General features: G+C 55.6%; 1 protein-coding gene across 1 annotated transcript in view; it reads left to right on the forward strand.

Annotated features, from left to right (window-relative positions):
- Positions 1–26,136, forward strand: part of Jakmip1 (janus kinase and microtubule interacting protein 1) — a 46,367-nt gene extending 20,231 nt beyond the window's left edge. Inside the window, exons 3-13 of the mRNA XM_042670314.1 lie at positions 1,325–1,819; positions 5,508–5,717; positions 6,588–6,707; positions 9,534–9,680; positions 9,831–9,971; positions 11,648–11,707; positions 19,828–19,956; positions 21,367–21,495; positions 22,966–23,049; positions 24,704–24,766; positions 25,729–26,136. Of these exons, the coding sequence (XP_042526248.1) occupies positions 1,325–1,819; positions 5,508–5,717; positions 6,588–6,707; positions 9,534–9,680; positions 9,831–9,971; positions 11,648–11,707; positions 19,828–19,956; positions 21,367–21,495; positions 22,966–23,049; positions 24,704–24,766; positions 25,729–25,902 (1,752 nt within the window). The 3' untranslated portion in view covers positions 25,903–26,136. The remainder of the gene's footprint in view (positions 1–1,324; positions 1,820–5,507; positions 5,718–6,587; positions 6,708–9,533; positions 9,681–9,830; positions 9,972–11,647; positions 11,708–19,827; positions 19,957–21,366; positions 21,496–22,965; positions 23,050–24,703; positions 24,767–25,728) is intronic.
- Positions 26,137–27,355: the final 1,219 nt, after the last annotated feature.

Below are 27,355 nucleotides of genomic sequence, written 5' to 3' on the forward strand. Positions count from 1 at the left end.
CCATGTGGAGAGCCTGGTCCAGGGTGTCTCTAATCCCTGCGCCTCATCCATTCTGAGGACACAGGCAGCGTGGCAGAGGCTGCGGGGTACACTCACAGCTTGCCATGCGATGGCTGTGATCTCAGGCTCCGAGAGTCTTAGCATGTCCAAGATGAGGCGGAGTGACCCCCCAGCAGGGCTGGGTCGGGACGTAGGGCTGGGCCATTTGGGAACAGGCCTGGTTCTGTGCTGTGAGCTCTTTTACCCTTGTAGGTGCTTTGGAGCCAGTGAGGACGATGAGGGGCCGAGGGCTGGGCACAGGGCACAGGCTGTCACAGGGCAGAGCCCGGGCTTGGACACTTTGTAGACTTGGTGTCTACCCTTGCTTGGCTGGCCCCTGCCTGGCTTCAGGACCTCAGACAAGCGACTAGAAGTGTCAGAACGCCCGTGTTCTCAGCTCAGGCCACACTATTGGTCAGGGCCCCAGCTCAGGGTTGCCCAGAAGTAAACAGTGGAAAGCCCCATGGTGTCCAGTGTGCTGCCGCCACTGTGCCGTTTCCTTGGCATAGCTCACTTCAGGGCAGAGCCAGCCAGGGCTGTCTGACCCAGCCTGGTGTTTGGGCACTTACCTGTGTAAAGGGCACAGACGAGGCTGAGAGCTCAGGCACGGATGCCTCCAGCCCTAGGCACTGGGGGTCCAGGTCCCTTGCAGCTAGCCTCCCTCCGCAGTACCTGCTGCTGATGCTGGCCCCCAGTACCAGGGTTTGAACCCAGGGAGTCATGATCGCTCAGCTTTGCTTGCTCTGCTGGTGCTCTACCACTTGAGCATGCCTCTGACCAGTATTTCCTGGTTATTCTGAAGAATCTTACAGACGTTTTCTGTCTGGGCTGGTCTTGAACTGTAACCCACCAGATTCCAGCCTGCCAAGGAACTAGGACTACAGGCACAAGCCAGCGGTGTGGCCATTTTTGTGTCCACAGTGCAGATAGCACCGGGTCCCTTAGTGGTGCGTAACCCTGCACCAACCTGCGAGGTCAGGGGCGGCTTTGCGTATGTTATAAACAAGGGATCAGGACCAGAAGGGTGAAGTGTGTGGCCGGGTGCAGGGCTGCTGGCTGGCTTACAGTCTGCTCAGGTGATTTGGGGGTCACGGATGGCCCTTCCTCGTGGATCTGAATGGAAGGGGCTCCAACACGGGGCTCCGCAGCCCCCTCCCGTTTTTCCAACATTAAGGGGGGAAAAAGCAAACCAATAAAACACCACTGCAGTGAGAAAGGCTAGACGGGGCTGCGGGAGGGCGCGGGCGGGAGCCCGGCGGGGACGCTGACGCGGGCGCCCGTGCAGGTGGGCAAGCTGCGCGAGCGGCTGCAGGAAGCCAAGCTGGAGCGCGAGCAGGAGCAGCGGCGGCACACGGCCTACATCTCGGAGCTCAAGGCCAAGCTGCACGAGGAGAAGACCAAGGAGCTGCAGGCGCTGCGCGATGCGCTCATCCGCCAGCACGAGCAGGAGGCGGCGCGCGCCGCCAAGGTCCGCGAGGCCGAGGTGCTGCGGCTGCAGGCGGCGCTCGGCGCGCTGCGCGACGGCGCCACCGACAAGGTCAAGGGCGCGCTGCTGGCCGAGGCCCGCGACGAGGCGCGCAGGGCCTTCGACGGCGAGCGCCAGCGCCTGCAGCAGGAGATCCTGGAGCTGAAGGCGGCGCGCAAGCAGGCCGAGGAGGCGCTGGGCCACTGCGTGCAGGCCGACCGGGCCAAGGCCGCCGACCTGCGCGCCGCCCACCAGGCGCACCAGGACGAGGTGCACCGCATCAAGCGCGAGTGCGAGCGCGACATCCGCAGGCTGGTACGTGCCCTCCCCGCGCGCCCCCCCCGCCCCGCGTGGCGCGTGCCCTCCCCGCGCGCCCCCCCCACCCCGCGTGGCGCGTGCCCTCCCCGCGCGCCCCCCCCCGCCCCGCGTGGCGCGTGCCCTCCCCGCGCGCCCCCCCGCCCCGCGTGGCGCGTGCCCTCCCCGCGCGCCCCCCCCCCCCGCCCTGCGTGGCGCGTGCCCTCCCCGCGCGCCACCCCCCCCGCCCCGCGTGGCGCGTGCCCTCCCCGCGCGCCCCCCCCGCCCCGCGTGGCGCGTGCCCTCCCCGCGCGCCCCACCCCCGCCCCGCGTGGCGCGTGCCCTCCCCGCGCGCCCCCCGCCCCGCGTGGCGCGTGCCGTCCCCGCGCGCCCCCCCCCCGCCCCGCGTGGCGCGTGCCCTCCCCGCGCCCCCCCCCCCCCGCCCCGCGTGGCGCGTGCCCTCCCCGCGCGCCCCCCCCGCCCCGCGTGGCGCGTGCCCTCCCCGCGCGCCCCCCCACCCCGCGTGGCGCGTGCCCTCCCCGCGCGCCCCCCCCGCCCCGCGTGGCGCGTGCCCTCCCCGCGCGCCCCCCCCCGCCCCGCGTGGCGCGTGCCCTCCCCACGCGCCCCCCCCCCCCGCCCCGCGTGGCGCGTGCCCTCCCCACGCGCCCCCCCCCCGCCCCGCGTGGCGCGTGCCCTCCCCGCGCGCCCCCCCCCCCCGCGTGGCGCGTGCCCTCCCCGCGCGCCCCGTGTGGCACGTGCCCTGCTGGCGTGCGCCCCAGCTGGAACGTGCCCCCACGTAGTACGTGCCCCCCCCCCCCCCCCCCCCCCGCGGGCTTGTCCGCTGGTACGCGCTTGCGTGATACGTGCTCTCTCTGCACATGCCCCAGTGTGTTCCTTGCTTCACACGCTCTGCGTGGCACAGGCCCTCTCCTCGCCCCCTGCAGCACTCTTCCTCCTCCCTGAACACACGGGGACCTTGAAGCCGGGCATGGGGCTCCCGCCAACCCCGGCACGGCCCTTGTTTCTTGGTGTGTGGGCTCAGTGTCACAGTAGATATGGTAGAGGTGTTGTAAGAAGGATCCGGGGTTGTGGTCCGAGCCCCTGGGTGTTCAGTCAGGAGCAGACTTACCCCTGCAGGTACGGTGTGGCAGCTGGGACGGGCCGTGGTGCCCGCAGCACGGAGGAGGAAATGTGGAGTGCAGGCTTTTTCAGAGCCCTCCCCAGGCGAGCCAGGTCACAGCCAGGCCCCCTGGGCGGGGCGGAGAGCACCCTTCCCCTGGCCAGGCTCCACCGGGGTTGAAGGTCAGCCCGTGCTTATGCTCTCAGAAGGGGATCCCCCAGATTAGGCCAGCCTGCTCCGTGGAGTATTCTGTGGGTCGTGGGGTGCTCTCGTAGGCCAGTGAGCCTGGCTGCGAAGGCAGGGGGACGTCTCCACTGCGTTACTGGACTTAGGAGGCATGCAGTAGAGGAAGGGCCTGCCACACACGGCCACCCTGGTCAGACGGAAGGCGCGTGGTTCTGGAGGCAGAAACCACCTAGGTGAGCTGAGATTCGACAGTGGTGGCTGTGAGGTACCCGTGGAGGATGGGTCGAGTGAGGGGAAGCAGAGAAGGCTGCGAGCAGACGGCAGTAAAGGGCATTTGGCTGTATCCATGCCACTTTCCCTAGAGACAAATGGGGGGGGATACTTGTTACAAAGAAAGAATGAGCTCAGCTTAGTAGGAGAGCACAATGGCTCCAACCTGTAGTCCTAGCTGCATGGGAGGCAGCCATGGGGGAGCCCTGACGTCAACCAGAGGCTGGGGGTTGTATGGTGTCATCCTCAGAGATACAGGGAAGCACAAGTAGCAGCCCAAGTTCTGCTGGGCATAAATCAAGACCCTGTCTTGAAAATATCCAAGGAAAAAAGGATAGGAGGCATGGCTCAAGTGGTAGAGCACCTGCTTTACAAATATAATGCCTTGAGTTCAGTCTCCAGTACCACCACCAATAGTAACAATAGTGAGCTTAAAAATGTATGAAAGAAAAGAACTGAAAGAAGTGGAGCTCCAACTAGAGTTGGAAAAGAGCACACTCCTGTCAGCTAGCATTGGAATACGTGCACAGCAAGTGAACACAGACATGGAGACTGAAGCTTCATGGTCTAGCCTGAGCTACCCTGACCGAAAACTGCAGTCCGGCACTGGGGACTGTGCTTTTCAAAGAACGTGGTACACTTTCATCAAAGTTGGCTGCTTTCCCACCATCTCAGGATGAAAGAAAAGAATAGCCAGTTAAACTCCCAGAGTAAGGCTGAAGGAAGTCATAACCAGCAAGAATCACAATGAACTCTAGAAAGACAGTCTGTAATTTCAGGAGCCAGTTAGCCCCTGGGAACACGGATGCAGGCGGCCGTGACTGCAGGTCCGTGTGTGAGGAATGGAGGGGGGTGCCACAGCCCCTACGGGCAGTGGGGACATCAGGCTGTGTCACCACCAAGTGACGTGACAGTGCGTGAGATGGAGATTCCTCTGCAACAAGTGTAACTTTCCAGAACGGACACACAAGAAAGAGAAAACCCTGAGTGGTCCTATAGTTACCCACCAACTAAGTCTGCAATAACTTTTCTAAACAAGGAGAAGCCTAGACCCAGAGTCCTTTGCCAAGATTTTAAGCCCAAATCTTCCAGAAAACAGAGCAATATTTGTTATAAATAGCTCTCCAGGAGCCATTGGAGTCACAATGGTAAACATGAAATTAAAGCATTGTCTCAGGAAGGCAAAACTTACTTCTGCAGAAGGGTGTGCTGTCAGCCAAGCAAGCACACAGAGTGGGCTGCTCCTCTATTTATCCTCAGTGCAAAGCAGGCCCCGCCCCTCTGCTCTGATTGCTTCTCAGGTTCACAGTCTGCTCATGATTGCCTAGTTTGAATAGAGTAAAATGTATTTACATAAGGTGACTTTGAAATAAGACTAACTGTACACAATCTCAATATACTCACACCCTCTGCCATCATATTTAGTTTATAGAAGTGATGTGCAGAGGGATTATTATTACCTGAGTCAGGTAATGAGTACATTTCCTTTTGTACAGTGACCCTCTGCTATTTATTGAACAGTCTGAGGTCTTAATTCCATCTTTAAAAAAACCAGTTTAAGGCAAAACTTACATTTCAAAGTTTCTTCCTTATCCTGTAGCAGTTCTTCTTTACAGAGAGCCAAGCTACTAGGCCAAAGTAGGAACTTTTAAGAAACACGCTTCTGTAGAAAAGAGTTTTTTTTACATATTGATACATTCTAAGTTACTCACAAATGTGAGAATATAAGAAGCTATCAAGTGCAACGACACAGAAAGCCAGTAAACTGCGACTGAATTTGTTTGGTGAATACAAAGGTTGACACAGTATCCTGAAGTCAGTGAGTGCAAATGAACAAAGTAACACGACAGCCAGTGTAGCTCAACAAGTAGGCTGAGCGGTCAGGACTCACGTGTGTTGTTAAGGGGAGGAAGGTGAGATCCAGGCTGGGTTTGGTTGCCTGCATAGGTCCTTGGACCCAGAGCTCTGTCTTCTCTGTCCTCAGGGGAATAAAGGGGATTCAGGCCTGGGCTGTGGGCTCTAGAAGCTATGGGTCCTGAGCGTGCCCAGTTCACCTGACTTGGCCTCAGGCTCCAGGCCCCGAGCACAGTTTCCTGGTAAGGAGCCTGCTCCCAATTGCCTGTTCTCTTTCAGATGGATGAAATCAAAGGGAAGGATCGAGTGATCCTGGCCCTGGAGAAGGAGCTGGGCGTGCAGGCCGGGCAGACGCAGAGGCTGCTTATGCAGAAAGAGGCTTTGGATGAGCAGCTGGTTCAGGTCAAAGAGGCAGAGCGACACCACAGCAGTCCCAAGAGGGAGCTCCCGCCTGGCATCGGGGACATGGCAGAGCTCATGGGCAGCCAGGTGAGGGCCCGGGCCTCCACTGTGTCCGGGCTGCTGGGCGGACTGCTCAGCCACCGCTTCCTCCTGCCTCCTTCGCCTGCCGTTCTTTGGCCTTTCCTCCGTCCTTGAGCTCCCTTGTCCTCCTATCCATCCCTTCCTCTGGTACATTTTCTTCCCATGCTCACTGACATTCAGTGTGGGCCAGGCCCAGCATGCAGCACCAGCAGCAGACCTCCTCTGCCTGCTGTGGCTACAGCTCAGCTGCCGAGGAAGACATGGTGCCCTCGGAGGAGGGGCACATGATGGGCGTTCTGGAGGGAACCCAGGCAGGACAGGGAGGGACAATGGCAGAGAGAGTCCTGAAGACCAGTAGAAGCTGTACCCCCCCCCCCCCCCAGCAGCAAGTGCAGGGGCACTGGGGCAATTACTGCACTCTTAGCAAAGAGCAAAGTTGCAGAGGAACATTCGTCCATGTTCATTCGTTTGCTGCTGGGGCATCTTTAGTGAACGATGTGTGCTGCATGTTGCAGGAGGGGTGGGCATTCTAGTGTAGACAGTCTGCCATGGAGGGGCCCCGGCTTGTCCTGGCTTGTGCTGGGCCTCTGTGGGAGATGCAGGAGCGGGGGTGGGGCTTCATCTGGAGGTCCCCAAGGGCTGGGTGTTTGGGAAGCCTTAGGAGGAGTTCAAATCTCTGTCACCTGGAGGCAAAGCATACCCCACAAGCACGTGAGAAAGCTCGGAGTGCTTTCTACCTTCCCGCCCCACATGGCCTCTCAATGTGTGTCACCTGCCACACCTTGTGTGGGCTTTGGAAGCCTCCACAGAGCCCTTCAAAGCAGTTCAGCTTCTTCAAAGCACACATGAATCTTGCTTTTTAATTTTTTTTTTTAGGATCAACATCTGGATGAGCGAGATGTGAGGCGATTTCAGCTAAAAATCGCTGAACTGAATTCTGTGATACGGAAGCTGGAAGACAGAAACACCCTCTTGGCAGACGAGAGGAGTGAACTGGTAACCAGGCCAAGACTGGTAGTGTATGGAGGGACCCAGGGAGGGGCTCTGGGGCCAGGAAACGCCTCAAACATGATGTGAACGCAGAGGCCTCCTAGCTTGCTTGCTTTCCTATTGATTCAGAAAGTCTTAACACCTGGTCCTAAAAGAAATCTGCCATGGCCTGTTGTTTCTGCAGGACGTCATCCTCAGAAAGCAGGTAGAGAAGGCAGCGAGCAGTGTGAGCATGTCTGCCGCAGCGCTGTTTATAGTGGAGACCAAGAACAACTAAGCGCACAGCGGCTCCATTCTCAGACCCTGAGCCCAGGAACCATGGAAGCTTTGCACACCGTCAGTCTTTAAGAGCAGTTAGCTGGCAGGAAGTATGTACCCAGTATATTAAGTGATGGAAGCAGTTTTCAGAACAAAGATTAACAGCCATCATTCTGGAAACTACCAGGGACAGAGCTCAGGCTGGAACCCCGGCTAGGTTTAGCGCTACTGCCGCACCTGGCCCAGGAGACGGGAGGCTGCAGGAGGGGAGGGGCCGACGTGGCTCAGGGCCTTGCATGGTCAGTGATTGGTCTCCCACATGCAGAGCAGGTGGTACCTCCTGGTCCCTGCGTGGCAGCGATGCGCCTTTGGGTGCGAAACGTAGGAGAGGAGTTCCCATAGTCATCATGGCTGGCCTACCGAGGGCCCTTGAGCACCGCTGGTCTCGACGATTTGACCTACAAACCCACTTCCTTTTCCTCTGATAGTGAAGAGGCATATTTAAACACAAATTGCTCGTGTGTTCCCTCTTGCCCACCTTGATACCCATCTAGAAGGAAACCCCCGAGCATCCACCTAGCTCACTCTGTATCTCAGAGTAAGGCCCAGAATAGGGAGGGGCATGGCTAGTTTCGGGAAATTCAGTTTCAGGGCTGGGCACTGTGTTTCATGTCTGCAATCCCAGTTCTCAGGAGCCTGAGGCAACTTAGGCTACACAAGGAGAACCTATCCAAAAAATAAAAATCTGGATATTGAAGATTCCTTCCTTAGTTGGTGTGATAACATTTATATTATTATTATTATTACCATGACTACTACGGAGGGTTGAGCTTGGGGCCATGACTCCTCTCTTTGCTTTCAGTTTGTTTTTGGGATAGGGTCTCGAGGTTTTGCCCAGGCGGCCTTAGACCAAAATCCTCCTACCTCCAACCTCCTAGGTAGCTGGGAATACAAGTATGCACAACTACACTGGCTCTTTGTGGTTTTAACAGGATAAAAACAAATTCATTTCCCTCCAGTGGTTTTAAAGGCAGGTTGGCTTTAATCACTACTACATCTGACCTATTTCCACTCAGCGCAGAGACACTCAGGAGCCAAATGACAGCTTGCTGGGTGACTGAGGGAAGAAACTGGCAGCTTCTAGCAGTCAGACCACGCCAGCACACTTGTAGCACGGTCTCCAACCTGGGGGCTGCCACACGACCGCCACCAGCCCTCTTTTTGTTTGGCTGTTGTGTTTTGCAGCGAGGGATTTTCTTCTGCATATTTTTGCAGCTTACTTCTCTCCCCCCAGACTTAGTGACGACATCTTCCCTGCTGGTTTGCACAGCTCTGTCCATCTTGCATTGCATGCGTAGGGACCTGAGGTTCTACCTGCTGTAACCCACATGGCAGTGCCCAGGCTGCTCCTGTTCCTGTGCTCACAGTGAACACCCCCATAGGGAAGTTCACGCCTGGCTCTGCTGCTGGGGTGGATTTCTAGATGCGGGACCGTGTCTACACAACTCTGGGTTTTCAGACACCGTCAATTTCACAACCAGTGTCTGAACACAGTGGGCGCCTCATGCTGGCTACTAGCTCTAGTAAGCCTGCTTGGTGTTTCTCCATGCTCAGGTTGTGGAGTGTTGCGTGTGGCTTGCCTTGGTCATGGCAGGGGCCAGGACCCATTCAGGTTCATGATGAGGACTTGGTGTCACCTTGACTGTCCTTGTGATGTTTGCAACAGTACTAGACATTGGAGCTGTTTACCTTGTCCATTAAAATCTCATAAAATCACCAATTCTGACTTCAATCTTGGTGGGCGCTGCCATTTTATAGCCAAGGAAATGGAGGCTGAGAAGTCAACCATAATCAGCCGGAAATGGAGCCTGCCCCAAGGGTGCTGTGCTCAGAAAGAAAAGGAAGGTGCCTTAATAGTGTAACACCCCATTCTTTCCACAGCCAACCATGACTTCTCCAGTCTGTCTCATTGATCTGTCCTCCATATGGGTTGTTCTAGAAGGTGAACCCATCACCACCAGGTTCTTCTCCCGGGGCTGGGCTGGAGGCAAGATAGCCAAGAGGGGCACAAGAGGGGCTGCAGAGGCTGGGGGTAGAGCCGTGAGGTTGGAAGGACACAAGACAGGCGCCATGACGGCACTGCCCAGCACTGAGCCTGGCACTGGCGGACTGCGGGCAGTGGTTTGAAGACTGTGGAGCCGTAGCCAGTGTGTGATGACTGGGGCTGGGTGGCCAGGAAGGTCAGCATAGGTGGCAGGGCTGACTTTCCTGTGTATGATCCACGACCTCAGACAGGTCAGCCACCCCAGCCCATCTGTAGGCCACCGGCCTGCTCCTGTCACCACTGACCAGGCCATCATCATCATCACCATCATCATCATCATCATCATCGTCATCGTGGTGTGGCAAGGTTCAGCCTGGGGAGGCGCTGTCCGGTGTTTCTGGGGTTTGCACCGTCTAGGACATAAGCTCTGGTGTTGGGAGCTGGGGGAGCTGTGGAGTCTCTGAGGTGTGGCCGGAGCTTGGCCGCGCCGGGGCCTTCAGGCTGCCTGACCGGTGTGTGTCCCACTGCAGCTCAAGCGCTCCAGAGAGACAGAGGTGCAGCTGAAGCCGCTGGTAGAGAAGAACAAGCGGATGAACAAGAAGAACGAGGACCTGCTGCAGAGCATCCAGCGCATGGAGGAGAAGATCAAGAACCTCACCAGGGAGAACGTGGAAGTGGTAAGTTCCTGCCGGCCTCCTCCTCTAGCCCGGAGCCTCCCGAGGCAGAATCTCCAGGCTGGAGGGGTCACCGACCCCATCTCCACCCCGGAAGCCCACACTCCAGCACTGTCCCCGGTGTGTTCAGCTGACCCCCCACCTGCTTTGCAGAAGGAAAAGCTGTCTGCCCAGAGCTCACTGAGGCGCCACACGTCGCTGGACGACCTCAGCCTGACCCGGGACGAGCAGGAGATCGCCTTCCTGAGGCTCCAGGTGCTGGAGCAGCAGCACGTCATCGAAGACCTCTCGCTGGTACAAGGGCATGGGGCTCAGGAGCGAGGGGGCCTCGTGAGGAATGGGGGGCAGGCACATCATTGATGAGCCCTTGCTTGTAAGAGGGCGTGGGGTTCACGTCATCGATGACCTCTCACTGGTATGTGAGCACCTGTCTGGGTCAGGAGAGGGAGTGGGCAGCCAGGTGCGATCAAGAGTTCCCAGCCCCCCTCCCATTCCCTGCAGTGCCCACATCTACTTGGTGCAGCCTGGGCGTCTCTAGAATGAGACCACTGCTACCTGGGAACAGTTTCCATGGCAACTCCTGCTTCTCCAATTGTCTCCTTGTTGGCTGCGGTTAAGAGACACCAGGGTTTTAAGAAAATCCAGCCTGATCTATTCCTGAGAAGTCTTTGAATTCCTGAATTTCCTGATTAGTTAATTATTTTTTTTCAGACAGACAATCTTGCTATGTTCCTCAAGCTGCCCTGCAACTGACCTTGTAGTTCATTCATTTTTTTTTTAACTTAGCAGTTATAGGCATGAACTTGAATTTTTCTTTCCCTTCCCTCACTTCCCTCCCATCTTTTCCTCTTTTCTTTCCTTCCTTGGGTTTGAACTAAGGGTCTTGTACTTGTAGACAGGCACAAAATACCATTGAGCCACACTCAGTTCATGACCGAGGTATCATAAAGTTGAGCCTGCAAACCCAGACCTTGTGATCAGACTAGAGCTCAAAGGCCCTGCTGAAGCTGTGTGTGGTGTTTCATGACAGTTGGGGTGTAGATATTTGAAGGGGAAGCAGGAAGTAGACCTGCTCTAGGTGGGCGGGGTACTCTTGCAGGATGCCTGAGCTGGATTGTAGAGGCAGTATGCAGTCTGCCTGCCTCGGAGGCTCGTGAGGCCCCTTCATGGGTTTTTGAAGAATAGGTAAACAGAATTCTAGGAAAGGATTTGTCCAGAACTATCTTGTTCACTCTGTCAGCTCTTCCCCTTTCAATCCTTCCTTCCTTGCCGCCTGCTTCCATCCATCATCCATCTATCATCCACTCACCCACCTACCTACCTACCTACCTACCTATCTTCATTTTTTTCTTTACTTCATTACACAAAACGTGCATTTTAGGATGAAAAAATACCTTCATTAAAGAGATGATTAGATGAAGAAATGAAATTAAGACTAGGGAAAATAGAGACAGACTTGGTGGACGGTGGGCTGAGGCTGCGTGCCAGGTGTGTCCTGCTGGACCAGTGGGGTTTGTGTCAGAAGGGACAGCCCTGTTCTGTCTGAGTGCCATCCTCCCGTCCCTGTCCCACGGGGGCTGTTTCCACCACCAGTGGCCCCGGGTTCCTGTCTCTTTCTTGGGGCAGCTCTGTAGGGCAGGGTCCAGCCCTGTGTGACAAAGGAAGAACCAGGACCAGGGAGATACAGCAGTCGCCTGACTATGAGGGGTCAGGTGAAGGCCGCAGGTGCCCCACACTCTGCTGCTGTGCTGAGGGGCTGTCCACCTACTCGGGTGGACGGTCACCGGACCCCCACAGAAAACAGGCTTGCATGGTATGGGTGGGACAGGGCCTTGCGTAAAGGGCTTAGTGCTGCGGACCTTCACCAGCCCAAGCCAGGCAGGTGGACGGGTGCAGCAGTCAGGGAGCGCTCCCTGAGAGCCAGCGCGGCCTGACAGCCATAACTGGTGCAATTGTGTTTTGTCTCTCAGGAGAGAGAACGGTTGCTGCGTTCCAAGAGGCATCGAGGGAAAGGCTTGAAGCCGCCCAAGGTGAGCCTGGTCGGTGCCACACCGTGGAGCTGTGGGGTCAGCTGGCAGCAGGAGGAGAGGGGAGGAGAAGGAAGGGGAAGGAAGGGAAGGGCGAGGAGGCGCCATGTGGGGCGTATGTGTGCATGTTGGGTGATGAAGCCCTGCTACCCCCATCTCAAGCATAAATCATGGTTGTGTGATGTGACCCAGTTTTGGTAATTTATTCACGAAAACTTACTGGTGCAATTCTGTATTTAGGCTTTGGGTGTATTCACCCAAATTGCAAACATACATCTTCAGACCTTTTGAAGGATTTCAGGACCCTCGGACTGGCTTGGGCAGTCTAATTTCCTGTTCTGAAAAACCAGGAGCTGTGTGTTTTGGGACAGTGCAGAAATTCACTCTCTGCTAGGCAGGCACAGTGCCTCAGAGCCACATCTCCAGCCCTTTCTTGCACTGGTTAGTTTTAGGGTAAGGTCCTGCTGCCTGGCCGGGGTGCACTGAGGTGTGATCTGTCTACTTTGGGCTACCTTTTGTTGCTGGGATGACAGGCATGCGCCACTGTTTTTCCTTTGAGATGGAGTCTTGTAGACTTTTCTGCCTAGGCTGGCCCAGAACTTCAATCCTTCTGATCCTGCCTAAGTCTACAACCCTGAGCCACTAGTGCTGGGCCCAGAACTGCACTCTTTCTGCAGAATGTAGGTCCACCATCTCACAGTGTTGGTGTCCAGATGTCCTGAAGTGGAGAATCGGGGCTTTGTGAGCTCAGATGCCCACGGGGCCAATCTGGGGTGGAAGGGAGCAGACTGGAAGAAATGGGAAAGAAGGGAATTCTCTTCATGGGTCATGTCACATGCAAATGACATGGGTCTCCTGCTGTACTGAACCATGCTCCTGCCTGTGTTTTCTTCTGATAGATGGTATCAGCGTAGTCCTCCTCTTCTGTAGGTAAAACAGCTGTATAGCTGGGACAGTGAGTGGCGAAGGATGTACAGCCTTGAAGCCAGAGTGACTTGTAGGGAATGGTGGGGGCTGGGCCAAACCACGCCTAGAATACTGGTTGGTAGAAGGTGGGCTAGCAGTGTCTGACATCATACTTTCAAGTATGAGTCTGTAGATCAGATTTCTAGGGTTCACTTCGCAAAGTGGCAGAAAGTGTGTCTCTTAGACGGACAGAGATGTTTGTCCCAGTCACAGAGGCCTGAAGTCTGAAATCAGGACCGTGGCAGAGCTCTTCTGTGTCCCTCCCAGCAATCTCTGGCAGTCCGTGGTTTGCTGCTGCATAACTGTGGTCTGCCATACTTGTTGGAAGGCTGTTCCCCGTGGTGTGTGTTCATGTGACTGTCACTTTAAGGATGGGTCACTGAATTTGGACTCTTCTCCAGTATGAACTCACATTGATTTAATGATCACCTCTGTAATGACCCTGTTTTCCCAAGGAGGCTGTGTTCTGCAGAGTTATGGTTAGGACTTCAACATCTTGTGAGTGTATGCACATGAGTGCACACATGCCCATTTCTCTCTTGTGCAGGTACTAGGGTTTGAACTCAGGACATACAGTATTTCTGCTTGTCTTTTTTTGCTCAAAGTTGGTGTTTTACGCCTCTATTTCCCGATTTTTGCTGGTTAGTTGGGGATAACAGTCTCTGGTTTGTCCACCCAGGATGGCTTTGAACCATGATCCTTACATCTCAGCCTCCTGAGTAGCTAAAATAATAGGCATGAGCTAACTGACTCAACTCTTTTTGGGAGGACACAATTCAAACTAGAAACTTTTTTTTGGTCAGTCATGGGGCTTGAACCTCTGGCTTGGACGCTGTCCCTGTGCTCTTCAGCTCAAGGCGAGCACTCTACCGCTTGAGCCACAGTGCCACTTCCAGTTTTCTAGTGGTTTATTGGAGATAAGAGTCTCATGGGCTTTCCTGCCTAGGCTGGCTTTGCACTGAGAGCCTCAGATCTCAGCCTCCTGAGTAGCAAGGATTACAGACGTGAGCCACCAGCGCCCTGCTAAAACTAGACACTTTTATGTAAGATCTAAGGATTTTATTTTTTTATTTTTATTTTTTTGGGGGGGATCCGGTCGTGGGCCTGAATTCTGGGCCTGGGCGCTGTCCCTCAGCTCTTCAGCTCAAGGCTAGTGCACTACCACTTGAGCCACAGCGCCACTTCCAGCTTTTTTTTTCTGCTTATGTGGTGCTGAGGAATTGAACCCAGGCCTCATGCATGCAAGGCAAGCGCTCTACCACTGAGCCACCTTCCCAGCCCCAGATCTAAGGATTTTAAAACATACTTTTATTGTTACAAAGATGTTGTACCAAGGCATCATTTCATGTGTCAGGTAACGAATACCTACTTTCCTTCCTTCCTTCCTTCCTTTCTTGCTTTCTTTTGACAGTATCTCCTCTTCCTTTGCTTTCCCCCAGTTTCCCCTCCCATCCCTGGGATCTAAGGATTTTTTTGGGGGGGGGTTCCGGTCATGGGGCCTGAACTCTGGGCCTGGGTGCTGTCCCTCAGCTCATCAGCTCAAGGCTAGTGCTCTACCACTTGAGCCACAGCACCACTTCCGGCTTTTTTCTTTTTGCTTATGTGGTGCTGAGGAATCGAACCCAGGGCCTCAGGCATGCAAGGCAAGCGCTCTACTACTGAGCCACCTTCCCAGCCCTGATCTCAGGATTTTTAAATGTTGGTGCCAACATCTCAAATACTGTGAGCCAAATACAATGTATCTGCGAGGCACATGTTGCCCACGGGTGCCTCCTTGTGCTCCTGAGGCATGTTGGGGTTGGGGCTGCTAGGAAGAAGTCAGCCCTCAGAGGTTTTTGGTGTCCCCAGTGCTCGAATGGCCAGCTGTTTACGTCATTCCGTTTAATCCTTGCTGCTGCCTTGTAAGCTTGCCACTGTAGTGTCCACAGCACCGGTTTCAGGAGACACAGGTGTGTGCAATGCAAGACCCACTCAGAAGACTAAGGTGTAGACTTAAAGTGAAAGCCCAGGGTCTACCACACCCAGGTAGAAACCGGTCTACCTATACTAATAACCTTGGCATCTCAGAAACAGGAAGTTGTTCTGGCAGAATTGTATATTGAATTCTGTGCTTTTCTCATGGCCATAACAGCCAGACCTGGGAGATAAAAGTGCCCCAACCCCACCCCGTGCCTCCCCTGGGCACTGGGTGTTGGCGTTTGGATGCATCCCCCCTGCTGTGACTGGAGAAGACATTGTGATACCCTGAGTTGCTGGTTAACACTAGACTCTAAGTATTTAGTGTGCTATATGCCCTTCATCGTAAATATCAATTTTTACGGCTGTATAATGTGCTGAGTAGATGGGCCATTTGATTTGATTTCCGTCCTGCAGCCGCAGGGCATGTTTGCCTGCAGCTCCTCAGGGCTGGGAATAATGCTGTAATAAGCGTGTCTGCCCACACAGCTGGCCTTTGGGGGCCAGCTATATTTTATGTCTTGACTGTGGGACATTTTACGTACTGCTCACTCAATAATTTAGCTACCCTTTACCAGTGTTGCTCTTTTTGCATCTGTAAATATCACCAAAGCAAAGTCCTTTGTGCAGAAAGCTGTGTCCCTTTAGCTGGGTTGTTCCCATGGATGGCATGCTGAGTGTCTGGAATGAGGAGGGATGGGGAGAAACAGACTTTGACCAGGGCACCAGCGCCCCCTACTGATGTATGGAAGAGTTGTGTCATTTTGTACAGCAGCCTGTAGTGAGTACCATTTTCACCCCAGATATTAACATCTAAAGGGAATGGATAGAGCCTGTCCTATTGACTAGATGTGGTTGGCATGATGCACCCCATAAAGCTCCCAATGGAGTGTTCAGGAGACCAATTGCTGTGCAGTGTCTTTGTTTTTGTTTTTTGTGTGTGTGCTGTTCCTGGGTCTTCCTTTGCTCAAGGCTAGTACTGTACCACTTGAGCCACAGTTCTACTTCTAGCTTGCTTTTGTGATTTATTGGTGCTAACAGTTGTGGAATTTCCAGGGCTGGCTTCAAATCATGATCCTCAGATTTTATCCTCCTGAATAGCTGGGTTTATAGGCATGAGGCACTGGTGTCTGGACAGCACTTTTGATGTGGCTTTGCTGTCTGCCACAGCACAGAAGCTTTGCTTTCTTGTGGTAGAAGACTTGCCCTTTTCCTGGGATGAGGGTCTTTGCTCTTTACGTCAGGCCTTGTGACCCTCCCCAGCAGATGCGGGCCTAGCTGGAGGCCTGGGGGCTCTGTTGGATGGGTGATGTTTGTTCAGCGGTGATCCTCGTCTGTGTAAACGATTGCAGGAGAGCCAATGGCCTGGGTGCGCCCAGGGTGTGTGCGTGGTGGTCTCGGATCTGCCAGGACCTTTCCCAGGCATGGAGGTTGGAGCCACCTTCTCATTCTAGGGCTCTGGTCCTGAAGCAGAAGGTTTTTCTCCCAGCTTCTGTTGCCACTGCTGTACCTGGGGGCCTCATCACCCCGGGTACCAGGACCTATGCTGGGCCATTGACACCAGCTCCAGGCTCAGGGAGGCTGAGTCCTTCCAAGCAGGTCCCAGGGGTCAGGCTGGCTCGGAAGCTGTCCTCTGTGACGAGCGCAGCGCGCCACCCTGGAGACGGGCTCCTCTCCGCTCTCAGCTGGCATCACTGGCATCTAGGCGCTGCGCTGTCCCAGTGCAACACCCGTTACCAAGAGGGCACCTTTGGGGCCTCCCTGCCCTCAGGCCTCTGCAGCCAATGAGTGCTCAGGAAGCCATGGTGACAGGGGCAGGTGTGAGGGACAGGAGGAAGCTTTCCGGAGGGTCAGCACCTGGTGGGGACTGGGGACTGGAGAGGGAGCCCAGCCTGCCCCCACCAGATAGCAGCGCTGCGTGTGGCCGGCGCGTCATGGAGTACATCCTGTTCGTGCTCTACTTCTCCTTCTTCCTGTGTCTCTGCACCCTCGTGTGCCTCTACTTCTCCGGCTGCCAGGAGATGACCTATAAGCATGAAGGTACAGGGCTGGCTGAGGACGGGGGTGGGGTGGGTGGTTCTTTGAGAGTTCCCAGCAGGGCTCAGAAGTTGCTGCGTTTTCCAGGAGATTCTGATGAATTGCTGAGGAACCGAGAAGCGAGTTGGCAGGTTGAGGCTGACTCCATGGAGGGGCTGTGTGTGCACACGTGTGTATGGTGGGACTAAGTGGGAGTCCTTGCTTCCCCTCTGTCCCCTTCAGCCCGCTGGGAACTGTCCAGGAGGAAGGAAAGTTTCTCTGAAGTCCATTAGGCCCAGGCTACATTTTACATATCTGGATTCATTTACAAAAAGAAGCCTGCTGGTGGCTGTGGCTCTCAGGAGAGGGGAGGCCTGGCGGTGTGCCCTGCTCACGTGACCCAGGCCCAAGGCTCGGTCCCCATGCCTGAGCATCTCGGCGGAGAGCACAGGGGGATCTAGAGGAATAGAGATGCAGGAAACTTGACAGCTTCTTATGCTGGGCATTGGCGCAAGCCCAGTCTTCTTTCTCTTTTCTTTTGTTTTGTTGGTCATGGGGCTTGAACTCAGGGCCTGGGCACTGTCCCTGAGCTTCTTTGCTCAAAGCTAGCGCTCTACCACTTTGAGCCACAGTGCCACTTCTGGTTTTCTGGTTGTTAATGGAGATAAGAGTACCTCCCATCCTTTCCTGTTTGAACTGGCTTTGAACAGTGATCCTCAGATCTCTGAGTAGCTAAGGTTATAGGCATGAGCCACCGGTGCCCAGTTCCAAGCCCATTCTTCTGTGTGTGTGTGTGTGTGTGTGTGTGTAACGAAATTGCCTTGTCTTGGAAGAAGATGGCCGCTGTGTTCATGTCAAACAGGAAGGAGATTTTTCTGTTTTGTGTCTGGAAAGCACAAGCAGGTACATTACAGATGGGCTTTGCTAGTGTGCGTCACTCAGGGGACACGCTGACCGGCTGGGCTGTGGTAAAGCCAGATGGGCACCGGATCCCGCTGCTCCTCACTGCTGTGCACTGGTGCTGGCAGTGCTGCCCAGCTTCCTCCTTGTTACCAAGGGGCAGAGCACTTCTGTGTCAGGTCTGTGCCTCTAAGTGGCTTCAGGTGCTTCCTGCTTCTGTCCACGCTGTGTGGGTCTCAGTGGTCTTGGGCTCCCAGGACCCTCCCCCCCCTCCCCAGTTCACTGCCTGAGGCTCCGCCTGGCTCTGCGTAGGCTGTATACAGAGGCAGCTTGGCCAGCATCCACAGTTACCACCACAATCTATTGGGGCTCCACAATGAGTCCCACGGGGCTTCCGAATGCGATTGGCAGGTTGCTGTTGCTCCCGAGCCTCCTGGCACTCTGTGCTGACACGTGGGTGACACTGAGCCCCACACTGAGTGTGGATTGCCTGCCAGGAATGTGACCCAGAGGCTTCCAGGGGCCTCCTGGTGGCCCAGGGCGCCAGTCAGCATAGCAAACACAGGGCTGTCCCCAGAGGCTGGGCAATTAGCAGTGTTTATCAGAAACAAGGTTGGCCCATCAGGGGCCTGGAGTTGGGGGAGGTGACAGGGAGCCTGGAGGACTGCCCGGGCGTTGCGTGGGGTTACCATTGCTGTCAGCCCATGGCTGCATAGGCGTGGGACTTCCAGTGACCCTAGTCAAGTGGGCTTTACATATGGAGGGTGGCTGGGTAGTGTTTGGTAGTGTTGGACCCGACACTTCTGGTAGTTTGGTTTACGTTTTACCAGACACATGCAGGTAGACTTGTTGGGTCTTAGTCCGTCTTTGGATGGACGGGGTCTGAGGAGAGGTTAAGTGCGAAGGAGAGGTAAGTGCGAAGTATGGCTGCTGTGTGTGCCCATCTGGCTTTATCCCAGCCTCCCTTGGCCCAGGAGACAATCAGAGGCAGGGGGGAGTCAAACCAAGCAGGAACGGTTTATTAACAGGAAGCATCCCCTTTTTAAAGCAAAAGACTGTGTGGGAGGAGAGGAAATGGGATCAACCAATCACTGCAAGGCCACACCTTAACATGCACCTAAGCTTCCATGAGTTGTTGACACACTGAACCTAAACAAATCCGGCTCTGCCCACTCAACTTCCTCTCAGGACCATCTTTGCTACCCCCCACATAGACTCACTTAACAAGCAGTGTTTTCTGTGAGGGGGGCTGTGGGCTACAGTGGGGAACAGAAGACCCCAACCCAAGACCGCCATGAAGCTTCCACTCTAGAGGGAAGCCAGGGAGATGTAAACAGAATGCCTAGGGGAATGGTGAGGAGGGAGGGAGAAGGGGCAGGGTAGTCACAGGGATGTGGAAGCCTTTTGATCTGGCTGCATTTGTGCAAAGATCCAAGAGGAGTGTGAAGGGGAGCCCTGTGGATTCTGGGGAAAGACTGTCTTAGCAGTGCAAAGGTCCTGTGGTAACTGTAGAGGAGAGAGGAGGGAGAGGCCAACCATGCAGGGCCTTGAAGACCGTGTGTCCCCGGCGTGGACCCTCTCTGGCCACCAGGTTGGGGGGCAAGAGTAGGTTGGGAGGGAGACCAGTGGAGGTGGTTGCAGGTGGCTTAGACCAAGGCAGAATGCTACTCGGTGGGTGCTGCAGTTGGATCTAATAAGGTTTCCTCCTGATGGTCTGGGTACAGGGGATGAGGGGAAAGTCAGGGGATTCCCTGGTTTGGGGACTTGAGCAACTGAGAGGCCGAGCAGTGAAAGGAGCAGGTCGCGGTGGTCAGTCATCCCACAGCTCCCATTGTCCAGAGCATGGCTTACGGTTGAGTCTGGGGCTCAGGGATGGGTTCCTGTTCCATGTGGGTCAAACTAAGAGCAGAAGAGAGGGGAAGGCTATGAAAAGTACATTCTAGATGTGGGGCGGGGGGGGGGGAGGAAGGGGGGAGGAGGGGAGTGTTGTTCTCTTTCCCTTCCCTGAGAAGGAGCTGGGCTGGGTTTGGAGGTTTCTGTACTCACCATGAGGTCATCAACTCCCAAATAGGCCCAGTCCACACTGGCTGCAAGTCCAGCAGCTCTGCAGCCCACCATCCACGTCCTGTGCTGCCCTGAGGCTCGTCACTGCCGCCCCTCTGCCCTGGCGGCCGGAGGGGCTGAGGCGGCTGCCGCCCCCTTCCCCCTCTCCCCGACATCCCCCCCCCCTCTCCCCGACATCCCCCCTACCCCCCACACCTGACATCTGCCCTTGCCTCTTGCAGAAGCATGTTGTGGAGACATTTTTTGGATTTGATGAGGAGTCTGTGGACTCAGAAACATTGTCAGAGACCTCATACAACACGGACAGGACGGACAGGACCCCAGCCACGCCCGAGGAGGACCTGGACGACGTAAGCAAGCCGTGGCAGGTGCAGGGCCTTCCTACCCCGCCCATTGGCCACCCCGGTGTGTATTCCCAAAGCCCTGGGGCCGAGGACAAGTGACCCCCGCACTGGCCTTCCTGTTCCTTTCAGAGAAGCCTGTGGCTGCCGCGGCTAAGCGCCGCCCTGGGCTGAATGTCACCCTCCCTTGTCCCTGCACACACACACAGGCGCGCACGCCACCTAGTGGAGCCAGCGCCAGCGCCTGGAGATTCTTAGGAGAAAATCCAAGCTACCCTAAGTGTAGAAGCAGGTGGGGCCCTCCAAGGTCCCACTGCTCCCCTCGCTGCTCTGCCCTCTCCTGCCCACCGGTGTGGCACAGGCCCAGTGCTTTGCTGCTGGCTGGGTGTGCAGGGCGGTTCCTCTGCTCCCCCAGAAGCATATTCACCTAAAAAGTCCTCACTTTGCTAGCACAGACTTCCCGCTGTGTGCCAGACTGGGCTGCTCCCTAACTTGCTCCCTGCCCGCCCTCCCCTGATCCTGAGGGGGTGAGAAGGGTGCGGCAGAGGTGGAGGCCTCAGGCCGGCCCTGGGCTGCTCTCTCCGGCTCCCTGGGGGTGGGGGCACCTCTCTGCAGCTTCTGGGCTGGGCTGGGCTGGGCATGTACGTTGCCACCCCCGGGCCCTCACATCCCACACTGGGCAGCTGGCCACACCCACCAGGGCAGGCTTTCCCTCCTCCCGACAGCCCTTTCTGAGGCACCTTCTAGAATGGCCTCTCCGGCTGGCTTCTTCCAAGGTCTGCTTGTCCATAGGAAAACAAGGCACGTGCGGTGGACACTGGCAGGTGTGTCCCCAGGGAGGTCATCTTCCTTACCTCTTACGCTAAAATTCTGAGAGACAGCATAGTCCCCTTGACACCCCTTTCCTGTGGGAGGAAGACACGCCTTTCTCCCCGCTACTCTGCCCGCTGAGTGTCCTGCTTGGGGGTCTGGACACAGCTTTGCTCTTGCCATGGGCCTCTGCTCCCTCCAACCTGGAGTTTTACTTTTACATTTCCTTAGGTTACCTTGAGTAAGACCAGCCAGACCCGGGCTTTACTTACTTCCTGCCACTGAGAGGTCATGGAACCTTCTGGGATTTCTATTTTGTGTCTGTGGGGGATGGGTGCCTCACAGGGCTGCAGGCGCTGTGTTTAACAGGACTTTCAGGATGGTCATCTCTGTGGTGCTCGGTTCCCCCGCTTCTCTAAGCAAGGCTCTGGTGGCCATCTTTCTGCATTTGTCACTTAGCGTGCCTGCAGAAGGACTCCTAGGAGACATGGAGGTGGGAGGAGGGCCTTTGCTGTTTATACCTTCACTTACAGCAGCCCCAAGCTCCCACAGGGGCGCTGCTGTGGAAAATCCTGTCCTAATTACTGCTTTCCTCTCCGTTACATTAAGACCACAACCAGAGAAGAGGCGGACCTGAGGTTCTGCCAGCTGACCAGGGAGTACCAGGCCCTGCAGAGGGCTTATGCCCTGCTTCAGGAGCAGGTGGGGGGGACACTCGATGCCGAGAGAGAGGCCCGGGTGAGTGAGTGCAATGGCTTCCGCTTGGCTGTCAGGGGCGTGGCTGGTGGGGCATAGCTGGTGAATATGTGGTCAGCAGGAGGGGACCTGAACACAGAGGTCTGGCTGCCAGATGTGGGGCTGGTGGGCGTGGTTTGGGGGTGGGGGGTGGGTAGGCTGCTGGCTAGGGCAGGGCTGATGGGGGGAGGGGGTTGGACTGGCAGCTGGGGCCAGCCAGTACTGTACATGGCTTCTAGCTGTCAGTGATGCTGTCTGCATGAACTCTTGTCCTTGTGCTGTCAGAATTACGATAGTGATAGGCTACAGACTGGGATACCTTTGCGGGCTTTAGACCCACGGCCCTGTGTCTGAGAACCCCAGGACTCCCCGTGGAAGGCTTGACTCTCAGCCCTCAGCTCACAGGCACTCAGGGCCCATTGACCACCGCAGTCCAGACTACACATCTCTCATATAGGGCTGAGCTCTCCCTTCCAGAAACTTCTTCCCTCTGGCCCTTCTCCCACTTGGTGGCACAGAGACCTGGATTTCCTTTTCCTTTTGAAAGTGCAGAGGGCACCCAGATGGCTGATGCTCTCCACACCACCCATTCTGTTCCCAGTGCCCGTTAGGTGAGGGCATCAGCCCTGACTACTAAAGGTAACTTAGGCCTGGAGGTGTCAGGGGGGCCCAGACAGAGCCGGGGATGAGGCCGGCCACTGTGATAAAAGCTCTGAGGGTGGAACTGAGCCCATGTGGGACTTGGAGGGTGGTCAGGTGTTCCGTGGCTGGACACTGTAGGACGCTGGCAGGTGGCGGACGAGAGAGGAGCCACTGCGGGGGAAGAGGGTGGGCAGCAGTGAGGGAGTGAAGTGAGCCCCCTGGGAGGGTCAGCAGGGGACTGCGGGGCTTTATCTGGGCTGAATCGGTTTTGCTTTTTAACGTCACCTATCTGCCCACATTCAGTCAAGAGACACTCAGGGAAAGGGGGGGGTCACATATTCCTCAAGGGACCTTTTGCCTAATCCTTAGCAGTGACATAAGGTGCCTTCACTTTGCCACAGTCCCCCTGATTCCTTGCCACCTCGTGCTCGGTGGGCTTTCTGTATTTACATGCTTTGCATGGTCTTCAGGGTATTTGGTTTCAGGCCTTGATGTAGATGGCATTAAACAAGTAGGAAAGCGCTTGGTGATTGAGGGAGAGCTTGGAGAGACTTGGCGTATGCCCTGTGCCCCTGGTTTCCTCCCTGGGCACTCGCCTGCTGGTCTAGGGGATGGGGTGTGGGTGAGCACCTCCCACCCTTCCAGTTCTTCCTAACTTCTTGTTGGCAGCTGGTACTTGAACCTCAGCCCCACCAGGTGGGTGAGTGTGAATGCGCGCTCCACACGGGAGCTCCACCTTGAATCTGCTGCTGAGCACACCCAGCAAGATTCGCTCTGCTTCCCTGTCACCACACGGGGTCCCCTGCTCACATCCTGGTTTTTCCATTCCAGACTCGAGAGCAGCTGCAGGCTGATCTGCTGAGGTGCCAGGCCAAAATCGAAGACTTGGAGAAGCTCTTGGTGGAGAAGGGGCAGGTGGGCGGCAGTGCTATTGCAAAGCTTTGTGTCTGGCCTCCCGCTGTGCCCAGGGGGACATTCTGTGGAGCTGTATCCACAGCATTAGGGACAGTAGGGAGAAAATACCAGAACCTAGGTGATCATTTGCTGCACATTTTCAGAGTCCAGCATGGCTTTTCCTTCCCTAGATTGGTAAAAAAAAAAAAAAAAAGGCAGTAACTCCAAAAGCAAAGTTGTAATGGAGTCTTGACTGGAGCCTGAATAGGTGCCTGTCAAAATCTGCCTACCACGAACTCAATTACTGCAGAGGCCACTGGACTGGGCAGCTCTCTAGGAGTAGATTGTGGACTCTGATTTGTCACAGAAAAGCCCAGCACCTATGCGTCTCACTCTAGAGTCTCCTCCTGAAGCTCACATTTGAGTTTGGTTCTGTAGGGCCTGCTGGATAGTGGGAGAGAGAGGGTGGTGGAGATGGTGTCCTGGAGGGGGGCGGGGCTCTGGATGGAACCAGCCTCTCTAAAGTGGTGTCCCAGGGCTGCAGCCACAGGAGGCCCAGCGGTCAGGCCCAGGCTGGCCAGGCTCTGTCAGAAAGGTGCTATCCTGGTTGCAGACACAGAACACCTCAATAGCTTCACATCTCACCTTTAAGGGGGTGTGATGAGGCTGGCTCCTTGCCCTTACCCCAGTGCCCTGTGGACAGTCATCTGTTCCACACAGTTGCTTGGGGACCCAATGATGGATGCCCCATCTTGTAACTGCTCAGCACTTGCCTTTGCTCAGCCCTGCAAGGTGAGGCTGTCTGCTCACTCAGCATAATTCCTTGGCCAGTCCTGTGGCCCCTCAAGGCCACAGTGCCCAGGAGCGTGGGGGCTGAGGAGGGAGTGAAGTCTTCCACGGGTCCCAAGTCACACTGAGGCCCTGGGAGTGGGGAGACAGTGCGGGTCACAAGAGACTCGGCAGGGTCGTGGGTTGCTCTGGAGAATGCTCTGGAGCCCACGGCTTGGAGGCAGTGCTGACTCATCTCTGGGGAGCAGGTGAGGGCTCTGGGCGTGGCCAGAATTCAAAGGCACTAGAGGGCCAGGGCTCAGATCTCACACGTGGTCCTCAGCAATTGCCCTGACCTCTGGACCCCAGAAGCAGGTCCCCAGAGTCATGTCTCCCCTCCTTCCTCATGAGTACATGGTGTGCCAGGGGGAGACCCACTGGGCCTTGGGAGGGACCTGGGCCCAGCCTGGCAGCTGAGTATCAGGAGAAGAAAGGAGAAAGGAGAGCAGGGAGAGTTCCCCACTTCCATTGCTTGTCTTCTGCTCTCCCCATTCTGAGATTCTGGGCGAGCCGGCTCTGTATAGCCCTGGCCTGGTTATAGGAAGCCCACAGAATCTGGGCTATGGAGAGACTCTTTGCCCTTCGCTCAGGGACCATGCGTGAGTGGGAGTGGGCACAGGACCACAGAGGGCAAGTCCACAGGGCATGGGCGATCCTTGAGGGTGCAGGCTGGGTCACTATGGAGAGTAGGGGAATGGCAGGAGGGGCCAGCTGAGGGGTCAGGAGAGGGCAAAGGGTGGTGACAGCCCTGCCGTTCTCCTCCTTGGGTGTGCGTGGGGGGGGTACACACAGCTGCTGCCCGTCTCCTGTGGCTCCAGTGAGAGTCACCACCCCATGTTTCCCGCAGGACTCCACGTGGGTGGAGGAGAAACAGCTTCTGATCAGGACAAACCAGGACCTCCTGGAGAAGGTAGGTCCACCTCCAGAGGCATCACAGGCCCGCTGCAGGGACCGGGGCCCCAGGCCCTGACTCTGGAAATGGCCTGGTCAGCGGTAGGGGAGTGAGAGGAAGAGTCCGATCTCCCTGGACAGCTGTGGGAGGGCCAAGGCCGCCCTTCCTTGTCCTGTGCGGAGGACAGTGGAGGCCCTGTGACTGGGCAGGCCCTCATGCCAGCAGACCCACGCTGGGAGCTGAGCCCTTGTGCAGGTCTCTCTGGAGTCGGGTGAAGAGCCAGTGTTTTGGCTCATAGTAGTTTGTGTGTGTGTGTACAGTTAAACTATCTTTGAGGTAAATTACAGCTGTGCCTCCACTCCCCCAGGGCTTTTCCAGCAGTCTCAGCCCTGGTGAGCTCTGTGCCCATGTGTGTAGCCGCTTCCATCCAGCCCAGCACCCATCAGACTGCCCTATGCACCTGTAGCTCTGCCTCTTCTGGATCGCCTTGCTGGTGGGCCACGCCCTAGATGGGCCCTGGCTTTAAGCTTCCTTAATTATGTGGGGGAGCCTGGGCCTGCCCCTCCGAGAAGCTTGCTGGGAAGCCTGCTTGGCTCACACCTGGTGCTTTTCCAGGCAGCTGGGCGAGGATATCACTGTCCTGCAAGCTCCATGACCCTTAATAAGTCCTGAGGCCCCAGAAAACCCGCCACTTCTAAATGTCCCCGGTGGCCCTGAAGAGGAGGAGAAATGGGGACCAGGAGGCGCCTCAACTTTGCAGAGCAGTTACACGCAGGTCCCCAGCTCCTGCGGGACCCAAGATGCAGGCAGTCTCACCAGGCTGTCTGGGTGCTTGGGGGTCGCTGCTGCCACAGAGGTTCCTATGAGAGAGACTTGAACCCCCACTGCAGATTGGCAGTTGAGGTGGGGTGGGATCAGGGCACCCTGGTGTGCACCAGCGCCTTCCGCTGCCCGTTAACGCACAGGTGTCTTTGCTCCAGATTTACAGGCTGGAAATGGAGGAGAACCAGCTGAAGAGCGAAATGCAAGACGCGAAGGACCAGAATGAGCTGTTAGAATTCCGAGTGCTAGAACTCGAAGTAAGAGACTCTCTGTGTTGTAAGCTCTCCCATGGAGCAGACATTCTCTTTGAGCCCAAACTGAAATTCATGTAAGCTCCCTGCCGCTTCCAAGCATGTGTGAAGGGACGTGTTACCGTTTCACTCCTTCCTTCTTCCTCCTCCTCTTCCTCTTTTTTTTTTTTTTTAAATCTGTATGTTCAGAATAATTTCACTGCCTTAACGTGTTCTGGAGAGGAGGCTCGCGATGTCTGTGGACCTGTACCAGAGCTAATATATTTATTGCCTATGGCTTGTTTTGCACTTAATAAAATAATTTGTTTTTGCAATATTTTGCCTTTTTTATTTGTGTTTCATTTCCATAACTACTTCTCTCCTGCATGCATAGCCAACAGGGGTGTGTTCTGTACACGCAGACAGAGGCACCGTTGCAATTAATCACACACCTTTTTAAGTGAACTTGCATGTGGCAAATCTCACCTTTTGAAACAGCAAGGTCTGCCCCCAGCCAGCTGTTGCCTCTCTAAATGTGTTTAATTCCAGTTTGAGCCCGTTTTCTATTTGCCAAGGTAAACACCAGGTAAGTGGAGGCAGGGTGGAAGTCTGCATTTGTATACAGACAGTTAAGAACCTAGTTATGTTGTGCAAACTTTTTTAATCCAGTAACTACAGAGCCGTGCACTGCAGCAATTTGGACTAAAGAAATTATTATTTGTATCTCAAAATGCGACTCGGAAATACTGGAGGGAGATTGGACGCTGCTCACTTCCTCCAGGAACACGCACAGGGCACCGAGTGGGACTCAGAGAGTACTGATGGTCACATTGTTTCTGACTGAAGTCTTGCCTGGGTGTGTTACTGTGTCGCTTGCTCTCATGGTACTTCATCACCGCCCTTTTGTTTCTATTTCAAAGTCATTAGCACTGTGGACATCACTTAGGTTGGTGGTGAGCTGCTTCTGTCGGCTCTGCGACATGGCTCAGCTGACGCCTTTGCATGTGTGTCCCCTTGGGTGGAAGTAAGCGCCTTCACCTGTCTGTGGCTTCACCTGCTTCAGTTCAAGCTCTGTCTGTGTTAGCTTTGTGCTCTGGTAGGGAGTGGTTTCAAGCGTCTCCCTGTCCCTTGGCTCTTCCTGAGTACTATATTTGAAGTCATGTGAGGTCAGCACCTCTGCCCCTTAGAAGCCTTTCCACCAGTCACTGTTGTAGATGGGCCTTTCGTGCGAGAACCTCCCCAAACACTGCTCGGTGGACTACACCTCCGGCCTTCAGAGTCACTGGAAGCCAGTTTTCTGTCTCGTTCATAGGAAATCTGAGCTCCCTGGATCTCCACTCCCATGGAAATGTCATTAAATAAGCATGGCTGGTGGGAAAGGACGGGCAGAAGTGAACCTTCTCGAGTTTTATCTTGCTCATAAAACTGTTTCCTGTGAGATTGGTTAGCCAGACTGGGGCTTGCTGGAAATCCACTGAAAGAATAGCCCCTTCTTTTCTTTGGCCTTCTGCAGGCCAGCAAATTAAGGCTGTCTTGTAAACTCACACCTCTGTGA

The sequence above is a fragment of the Dipodomys spectabilis genome, unplaced genomic scaffold, assembly GCF_019054845.1.
Source record: "Dipodomys spectabilis isolate Male_0828 unplaced genomic scaffold, ASM1905484v1 ptg000532l, whole genome shotgun sequence".
Classification (NCBI taxonomy): domain Eukaryota; kingdom Metazoa; phylum Chordata; class Mammalia; order Rodentia; family Heteromyidae; genus Dipodomys; species Dipodomys spectabilis.